Source organism: Tupaia chinensis, unplaced genomic scaffold (assembly GCF_000334495.1).
Source record: "Tupaia chinensis unplaced genomic scaffold, TupChi_1.0 Scaffold144288_2, whole genome shotgun sequence".
Lineage (NCBI taxonomy): Eukaryota > Metazoa > Chordata > Mammalia > Scandentia > Tupaiidae > Tupaia > Tupaia belangeri.
Genome location: NW_006204146.1, coordinates 4521 through 14319, shown reverse-complemented (window position 1 = coordinate 14319; position 9799 = coordinate 4521). Strand labels below are relative to the sequence as shown.

The 9799-nt window shown below is 43.5% G+C and overlaps 1 protein-coding gene across 1 annotated transcript; it reads left to right on the top strand.

Annotated features, from left to right (window-relative positions):
- Positions 1–857: 857 nt before the first annotated feature.
- Positions 858–7491, top strand: AWAT1 (acyl-CoA wax alcohol acyltransferase 1). Its single transcript, XM_006166656.2, has 7 exons — positions 858–1048; positions 1959–2066; positions 2318–2388; positions 4070–4274; positions 4959–5130; positions 6922–7121; positions 7337–7491. The coding sequence occupies exons 1-7, from the start codon at positions 973–975 to the stop codon at positions 7489–7491; spliced, it is 987 nt and encodes a 328-aa protein (XP_006166718.1). The 5' UTR covers positions 858–972.
- The last annotated feature ends 2308 nt before the right edge of the window (positions 7492–9799 follow it).

Here is a 9799-nt window from a genome sequence, read left to right as displayed (position 1 = left end):
ACTAAAAAAAAGATATTTGAACATGATCTGGGTATTAGATATTGTTAGGGTGATAGTGGCATTGCTATGTTATATTTTCGTAGATGCATAGTGAAGTATCCAGGAGTAAAGTGACATCATGTCTTAGAATTGCTTCAAAATACTCCAAGCCAAAAAGAAAAAGTGTAGAAAAATAGATAAAACAAGTATGGCAAAATTTTAGTAGCTGTTGAAGATGAACATGAAGACAAAAATTTGTTGTATCCTCTAGTTTTGTGTATGTTTGGGGACATTTTTTAAAATAATTTTTGAAATAATTGTTTTATTTAACTTTATGTATGTATGTATGTATGTATGTATTTTAATCTGACTAGAGAGGGACAGAGTGAGAGAGAGAGGGAAAGTGATAAAGCAAGTCGCCAGGTCCAGGACTCAAACTGTGGTCGGCCATGTGGGAGTCCAGCACCCTTAACCACCATGCCACCTGCTGGCCCCTGGAAATTTTTATCATAAAGACTTAAGGGGGTGGTGGACAGCCCTGAACCAAGTTGCTTAAGGGTAACAGAGACCTAATTCCAGGAGGTCCCCATCCCACGTACTTCTGGAACTAGTAGAAAGGCTACTAGTCATCTCCCTAAAGTCACACTCCCTGAGCAGTCTGGGAGGAGCATATCCCCTTTCTGGGTCTCTGAGTCACTCAGACAAGACAGCAGCAATTTTTACCTTTCTCCATCCTGATGACCTAATGAGGCCAAGAAGGAGAGCCAAAGGGCAAACAGGATGGGCCAGGCCTGATAGGACAGCAAAGGGCACTTCAGAGCCTGCCCTCTGCAGTGGGTGGGGGGTGGAGAGTAGTGGATAGGAGGGGAGAGGGCAGGTGTAAACTCCTCATAGTTACATGAAGTCACTATTGAGCTAGCTTCCAGAACCTGGTGGAACCTCTGGTTGTAACACTGTTCTAGGATATTTGTCTCCCTCAAGTTCCCGAGCATCATGCCTCATTCCAAGCAGCCCAAGCACTTCCAGAGTCTGATGCTTCTGCAATGGCCCTTGAGCTACCTCGCCATCTGTGAGTATCAACCCAAGAGAACACAGAGAGAAGCAAGAGTCAGAGGCCCTGGTCAGATCTAGGGTGATTTTGGTGGTCATGAGACATCCCATCTCTGAACTTTAGATCATCTGAGATGGTACTAGCAAGTAAAGTCAAGTAGTCTTGAGTTCCGTAAGTGCTCTGGAGAAGGAAGTGGTAGAGATCAGGGGACAGTGAAAACAGGCAGGGGGCAGAACAGGATCATAATAATGGATATGAGTAGATCTAGTTAATTTCAGCCACTTCCTAACCCTCACTCTTTAAAGAGGGAAAATGATGTCTAGGAGTGGGTCAGAGGAAACAACACTATAGGCTTGGAAAAGTAGAGCCTGTGTTTGAACCCTAGTGCTTTTTATTCTAGGAAAGGGGTCGTGGTAGCATAGGGGCAGATAGAGGTGATGGCAGGAATGGTGAATGGGCAAGAAGACCAGAATGGTGGATAAGAAACGGAACAGGGATGCAGATGCTAGATGGGCAAGGTATAGGAGGATACGGATAGTACAGGAGAAAGGGGGTGGGCTAATGGCTTAACATGAGTTCAAGGATGACGGACAGGAAGGAAGACTGGAAATAAGAGGGGAAATATGACAAATGAATAGGGGCAGGAGTACAAAAAGCTGGTGGCAGGCAGAGCAGGAGTAGAGCTATGGTGGCTAGGCAGGAAGGCAGATGACAGGGATGACAGTCAAAGAGACATAAGGTTTGTGTCTGATAGATGATCAAGGAAATTTTTGAAGGACAAGTGGACATGGATGATGGATAGGAAGAACCTGGATTATGCTGAGGGCCAGGACTAGAGGCTTGGGTAGTGCAGAGAGCAGGTAATAGGACTGGGCATGGTCAAGTTTTACTGGCAGCACAAATTCGGTTTGACCCAATCCTCTGTTAGTTTGGATCTTGCAGCCATTATTGGTTTACCTGCTGTTTACATCCTGGTGGCCGCTACCAGCACTTTACTTTGCCTGGCTTTTCTTGGACTGGAAGACCCCAGAGAAAGGTAAGGCTCATGGATCTATAAAGAAGAATCCTCCACCTAAACATGCAACCAGGGAGTCCCACTCAACATGCCAAATCCCTCACCACCAAGTTCTCGGAGTCACAGGAGATGGACCAAACAGGATTATCCTTGAGGTCTCTTTTTTTTCCACCTCTCTAGGAGAGCCATGTTCCCTAAGGAAAGTCCTAAATGTGGGGGAGGTATGGGGTGGCACATACTGACACCATCTCCTACTGATATTTTTATCTCAGGTGGCAGGCGTTCAGCCTGGGTAAGGAACTGGTGTGTTTGGACCCACATCAGAGACTATTTCCCCATTACGGTAAGTGTTTCTTCCCCAGTGTCCCTCCAGTTTCCAAAATACTAGGCATTTATATCAAAGGACTGGGGTTGTCCATAAGGAAAATGAGTATCTCAGAAAAATGCAGTTAATTTACTTCGGGATGTAATATTTCTTTTTCTTTAGAAGTATTTTTTCTATTTATTTTATACATTCAATGTTACTTGGCTTAAAAAGTGAATATTCCAACATGTGTACACTTCTCACCAGTCTAGTTGACAATACTATAAAGTTATCTTCAACAGATAATAATCCATTTCTTTGTCTCATAAATGCCTTGCCTCTCTATTTTTCTCCTTAGTGTCCTTCCTCAGACTTTACTCCTTCACCCACCCTCTTACCAACGATGTAATATTTCTACTGAGCACTCTGCTTGGGCTTTGGACACCTTTGGCTTGATCTGCAGGTGACACAGGCAGATGGCAGACACAGTTCAGTTCAGTTTCATAAACATTGATTGAAAGCCTACTGCAAACCACACACCTAGGGGACAGAAGCGTGAATAGAACACAATTCTCTACCATCAAGAAGTTCATATCTAATGGGAAAGACAGACAAGTAGATAATTATAGTTTGATACAAGGCACAGAAGTATTGGGTGTTCAGAAAAGTCATGACACATTCTTGCATAGAAAAACAAAAATACATCATGACTTTTCCCAACAACCCAATAGTTCAGATGGGGGATATGAGGAGAGGTTGCAAAAGCATGGTGATATCTTAGCAGGGTTCTCAGCATTGAATAAAAGTTACTTAAACTGCACACCAGCAGATGGCATAAGGGTTACATTGCTGGACTCCCACATGGTTGATAGCAGTTTGAGTCCCAGACCTGGATGCTTGAAACACACACCAGGCACGTGTGCATGCGTACCAAAAATCCCGAGAGGAGAAAGGAGGAGAAGGGATTGCAGTGTGGCCATACCCTTCGGGGTGTGATTTCTTGCTTTCTGCCTCTCTCTCTCTCTGTCTCTAGTAAGCTCACACACCCTATAGCAAAAATCTCTCCAAAAAAAAAGTTACTTAAATAAGCACTGGAAGAGTGTTGGGGTAGTTAATACCAGGAAGAGATTCCAAAGATGTGCTTCTATTCTGATCCTTCTTTGAAATAGACAACAAATGCTGCCCTGATTTTTAACCTTTTTCACATAACAATGCTCATACAGGGAGCCAGGAGGTGGTGTGGTGGTTGAGGTGCTGGATTCCCACATGACTGACCACAGTTCAAGTCCTGGACCTGGCAGCTTGATTTCCTGTTTTCCCTCTCTCTCTGTCTCTCTCCGGTAAAATTAAAAATAATAGTAATAATAAATACAATTTTAAAGAAATATTTCTTTAAGAAAACAATGTCCATACAAGGATCAGCATAGCAATGTGCTTTGTCAACTAAAAACTGGGGGGGCAATGTTTGTTGTCTGCTCCACATTGACATAGATGGCCAAGATTACTTGCAGCCATAGGCAAGAAGCATAGCAGATCCTCCCTTGTTACCCAGAGGTAGAGGAGACCAATATCTTGGCCCCTTGAAACCCACTCATGATTTATGTGTTGGAACACTGCTTGAGAGAACACCCTGATACTCAAAGTGGCTTCATACTGTGATCTCCTGCAACCCCATGTGATCTCATTCCACAACTTCTGGCATTTCTCTCCATGGCTGCAGATCCTGAAGACCAAAGACCTGCCACCTGAGCACAACTACCTCATGGGGGTTCACCCCCATGGCCTCCTGACTTTTGGTGCCTTCTGCAACTTCTGCACTGAAGCCACAGGCTTTTCAAAGACCTTCCCAGGCATCACTCCTCACCTGGCCACGCTGTCCTGGTTCTTCAAGATCCCCATTGTTAGAGACTACCTCATGGCCAAAGGTGCTTCTGACCATACTTATATGAGCTTCCGATCTATTTCTCTACTTAGAAGTACACCCTTTTAAGCCCCATCCCCTCCTCCTCCCACATCTTCCCCCATCATCATAGCTTTGCAGTCAAAAACATACATTCTGGAGTTAAACTGCTTGGGTATGAATGCTGGCTCTGCCATTTGCTGCATGGTCTTGGGTAAACCAGCTAATCTTTACTGGCCTCAGTTTCTTCATCTGTTAAGTGGCGTTTATGATGATAGTCTAACCTCAGATATGGTATGATGACTAAATTAAAAAATGTAAGTAAAGCATTCAACATAATGCCTGCTACAGAGTATGTGCTCAATAAATAATAGCTGTTGCTATTAACAGAAAAAGAAAGGGTAGCATGTATAGTTGAGATTCAGAAAGTCCTTTTGGTTATTCCACTGAAAGACTTACTATTATAGTTTCGACTTAGTGCTTCCTGCAAAGTGAAGATATTGCCTGAAAGTGAAATGTTTTCTGTTGGTCCACATCCTTCTCATCTCCACATTTTATAGTTCCCTCTCATTGACCCTCTCCTCCTATAACCCATGGCAACAGAGGGCACACAAACAAACCAGTGAAGAGCAGAGAGAAAGGTGTTCCTCAGTCATTTTCTTCTCTCTTGATCATTTTGCTCCTCTCTGTGCTCCTTGATTCTCTTCAGGTGTGTGTTCCGTGAGTCAGCCAGCAATTGACTACCTGCTGAGCCATGGCACTGGCAACCTTGTGGGCATTGTAGTGGGAGGTGTGGGAGAGGCCTTGCAAAGCGTGCCCAACGCCACCACCCTCATCCTCCAGAAGCGTAAGGGGTTTGTGCGCACAGCCCTCCAACACGGGTAGGTGTTCCTTCCAGGAGAGGAGTGGGTGACCTTCTCTAAGAAGCATGACCCAGTAGGTGATGCCAAGATGAATCAGACACAAGTTTCACCCTCAGGGAACTTACAATTGAGTAGGAGAAATGGGCATAGAATTTCAGGAAGGTTTAAATCATCTGTTCCTTCTGAGCTAGATGGACCAGTTCCCAGGAAACCAAATGGTAAACCCAGGTTCAGTAGCAGGGAAGATTGAGCTATGATGGCTCTAGTTTATAGATGATCCTCACATGATCTCTATTAATACAGATATCGATATCTGTCTGCTAATAGTTAAGTGCAAGAGGCAGTCCCACATGGTGAGTATGAGTGCAGGATCTGAAGTCAGAGCCTGATTGAAAATCCTGGACTCCATGACTTACCACGTGACCGGAGACAGGTCACTTCACTATTCTGAGACTTGGTATTTTCTTCTTTATAATGTGGCCACCAATAATTGTATCTACTATGTGGGGATGATTGTAGACTTTAAATGAATTCAACCACAATAAGCACCTACCTATGCCTGGCACACAGTAAGAGATCAATGAATGTGAGTCACTCTGACTTAAGGATGAAGAACAAAAGCCCAAGGCTGGAGCTGCTGGATGTCCCATCAGGTCAACAGTCCAGCTTACTGGACACAGGGACAATTGTCCTATTGCAGACTCAGAGAACAGGAGAGTATTTCTTCTAAGGACCTTGCCTGAAAGGCCTGTTATCAGTTTGGAGCATAATGTAGGGAGAGCTCTAAGCTGGGAGGAAGGGCTTCTGGGTTCTAGTCAAGGTCCTACTATTCACTGACTCTCTCAGTGACTTTCAGCCATCTAAACCTGGGCTTCTGAATTTCCCCACTGTATCCTCTGCTGTCTTCAAGGGAAAGAACCAATAAGGTCGCTTGTGTCAATATGCAGGGAGATTGTTATGAGCAACTCCTAAAGATTCATACAAGAGTGACTGAGTTCTCTTTTCTCACTTAAGGAACTCAAGGGGCCTGATTCTCTACCTAGGGCACTATTCCAAGTAGATTCCCATAGTCTGTGAAAAGGAAACAATTTTTCTCTGCTCTAATCCCATGCCCCAAGAACAGAATACCTTAGACATAGCTCTCTTGAGTGATGGGCATATCATATACATACAGCTGTGCAAAATTATTATCACCTTCTCTGTGCATTCAACTAAAAGGAACAGAATCAGATATTCCCCTCTTTGATACTTCTTGGAAGGTTTTCATGATGTGAGACTTTGAGGATCTCTGTCCAATTTTGTTCCCTCCTTTTGCCCCCATATCTTGCCCTTGTTATCTTGGCTCAAAGGTAGCATTCTCACTGGCTTTGAAAATTACAGGACAAGGGGTCAGCAGGTTAAATACTGGTTGGAGTGTTGGACTCCCACATGGCCAACGGCGGTGCAAGTCCCAGCCAGAGGCTTGAAACTCACACTGGGTGCATGTGTGTGTGTGCCCAAAATCCCAAGAAGAGAATGGAGGAGAAGGGACTGTGGAGTGGCCATCTCCCCTTGGGGTGATTTCTCACTTTCTTTCCCTCTGTCTCTCTTTGTCTCTCTGGTGAGTGCACATGCCCTACAGCAAAAGACCTCTGAAAAAAATGAAAATTTTAGGACAAGAGACACTAAATGGGGGAGCCTGTTTAATGCAAGAAAATAAGTTTTATGCCACAGGGATTTTATCATAATATATAAACATGAACAAATGTTCTTCCATGGTGGTTCCAACCATAGACTATATTTGAGAAATAACTCATGGTTTTCCTACAGGGCTCATCTGGTCCCCACCTTCACTTTTGGAGAAACCGAGGTATATGAGCAGGTGCTGTTCCATAAAGACAGCAAGATGTACAAGTTTCAAAACTGTTTCCGCCGCATTGTTGGTTTCTATTTTTGTGTCTTCTATGGACGAGGTTTCTGTCAAGGCTCCATTGGACTCCTGCCGTACTCCCAGCCTATTGTCACCATAGGTGAGTGCAACTCTCAGCCTCAAGGCCACCTCAGCCTTTTCTCAACCTTAGTCTCAGCCCTCCCTACTCATCCTCCACTAAAGAAGAGAGCAGCAGAAGGGTAGAAGCTAGAAGGTGACATGGGATTACAGAGGGTCTGCTCCAGGGGAGAAGGAGGTTAAAGGAAGAGGAGAATCTAACACCCTTTCCTTCTCTTTTCCCATCTCATTTGACAGTTGGAGAGCCTCTCCCACTGCCCAAAATTGAAAATCCAAGCCAGGAGATGGTGGACAAATACCATACACTCTATATGGCTGCCCTGCATAAACTGTTTGATCAGCATAAGACACAGTATGGCCACTCAGAGACCCAGAAACTGCTTTTCCTGTGAAAGGACTACATGACCAAAGGCAAAGAAGCACTGTCTTGGAGAAGAAACTCACCTGCCATTTACCATCTTTGGGGAAGATGGGGAGAGGCTGTGTGTGGTAGGGGAGGGTGTTAGGAATTCCTTCCTTGCAACTCTCGCAGGAGTTCTACATGAGGAACATTCCTCAATCATTCATCAAAGGGGAGACTTACTCCCCCAGGGTTTTCATCTCTGAACTTGACACCCCAGGTCCTAAAGGACCCTTGAAGGACTCAAATGATGGCCAAGCAGCCACCACTCCATTACTCCACTTTTCATTTTTAGTCTTAGTTACAATTTTTAAATTGAGGTGTAATTTATATACCATAAATTTTACTTGTTAAACGTGTAAAATTCAATAGTGTTTAGTATATTTACTGAGTTGCGCTATCACCACCAGTATCTAAATTTTGTATTGTTTTTCAGCACTCCTGAAACAAACCCAGTACACATTAGAAGTCTCTGCCCATTTCCCCATCTTCCCCCAGCCCCTGATACAAATGTCTCTTCTTTCAAAAGGTAACCAATAAGAGACACACTTAAAAACACAGCAAATGACCAAAAGTTAAAAACCTACTTGCTATCTCTATTGATTTTCCAGTGATGAACAGTTCATGTAAATGAAATTATATAAGATGTGGTCTTTTGTGACAGTTTCTTTTTCTTAGCATGTTTTCAAGACTCATTCATATCACAGCAAGTATCAGTACTTCATCCTTTTTCATGACTGAGTAATATTTCATTGTGCATATATGCCACATTGAGTTTATCCATTCACTTGTTGATGGACATTGGATTGTTTCCACTTTTTAGCTATTATGAATAATGCTGTCTTAAACATTCATGTACAAGTTTTTCTTTAGTAATCTGCTGTCCTCAAATATAAATGCTTACTTTCTGCCCACACCACTACCAAGCACATCTTTAGGATAGATAGAGGTCTTACTCAGGGTCATTTTTCAGTTAACATAGGTATCTCTGATAGGTCACTTGGATCTAATAATGATCCTTTGACTTCATAATCCTAAGGTTTTTGCAGCCATCCTGATAGCCTATTGTGGGAATTCACTTGATGTCTATGTTTTAAATCCATACTAAATTTAGTTTAAAAGTTTTTCTGAGGGAACCAGCAGTTAGCGTAATGGCTATGTCGCTGGATTCCCACGTAGTCGACCGCGGTTCGTGTCCTGGACCCGGTGGCTTGAAACTCACGCCGGGCGCGTGTGCGTGCGTGCCCAAGATCCCGAGAGGAGAATGGAGGAGAAGGGATTGCGGCGTGACCATCCCCCCTGGGGGGTGATTTCTTGCTTTCTGTCTCTATGTCTCTCTCTGTCTGTCTGGCGAGCGCACGCGCCCTACAGTGAAAATCTCTCCAAAAAAAAAAAAAAAGTTTTTCTGAAAGTTGTATTCCAATAATTTAAAAAGAGTAAATGAAAATGCAAATATCTCTTCTTTTAAAAGGCAACCACTAAGAGACACACTTAAAAACATGGCAAATGACCAAAAGTTAAAGACCCACTCAGACTACTAGCCTTTTTTTCCTTTGGTTTACCCTTAAATAGTGGGTCTTGGTGGGGTCCCATCCTATTTGCTCACTTTACACTGTTTCCAGTTTGAAATATCTATTTCTAACTCAGATAATTTTTATAAACAACAGCCCAATATATCCAATTTACCAATCTCCAACAAGAACCTTAACCTCACTACAAGTCAAATTATCTTCCTTCTCCCAACCTCACATCTTATCACCAAGTCCTATCAATTTCACCACTTTCAAATTAATCCATGGGGGTGGCAGCAGGTGGCATGGTGGTTAAAGCACTGGGTTCCCAAGGCCAACCACTGTTCGAGTTCTGGACCTGGCAGCTTGCTTTCTCATTCTCTCTCCCTCTCTCTCTCTCTCTCTCTCTCTCTCTCTCTCTCTCTCTCGTGTGTGTGTAAGGAAAAGGTAGTTTATTAAGTAAAAGTACACTCCTGAGAGGTAGGAGCAGGCCTGAGCTGATAAAGAAAGAGTGGTTCAAAAGGCCCCAGCAATTGATTCTGCCAATTTATCATTTTTAACCTAGGTCATGTGGGTTGAGCATTGGCTGGGCCCACTAATTATTCTCATGCCATTGGCTCTATCAGATGTGGCTGGGCCCACTGATTTCTCATTGACTATTTCATAAGTGTCTGGGCCCACAGATTTATCTCATTGGCTATATTAAATGTTGCTTAATCAGCTAGACACCCCCCCACACACACACACACACATACTATTCTCCTGCCTACATTACCTTGAGCAGGAAGT

Coding starts and splice junctions, on each gene's coding strand:
- AWAT1 (XM_006166656.2), top strand. CDS start 973: ATGCCTCATTCCAAGCAGCCCAAGCACTTCCAGAGTCTGATGCTTCTG. Junction 4,275..4,958: donor AGACTACCTCATGGCCAAAG/GTGCTTCTGACC, acceptor GATTCTCTTCAG/GTGTGTGTTCCGTGAGTCAG. Junction 7,122..7,336: donor CCAGCCTATTGTCACCATAG/GTGAGTGCAACT, acceptor CTCATTTGACAG/TTGGAGAGCCTCTCCCACTG.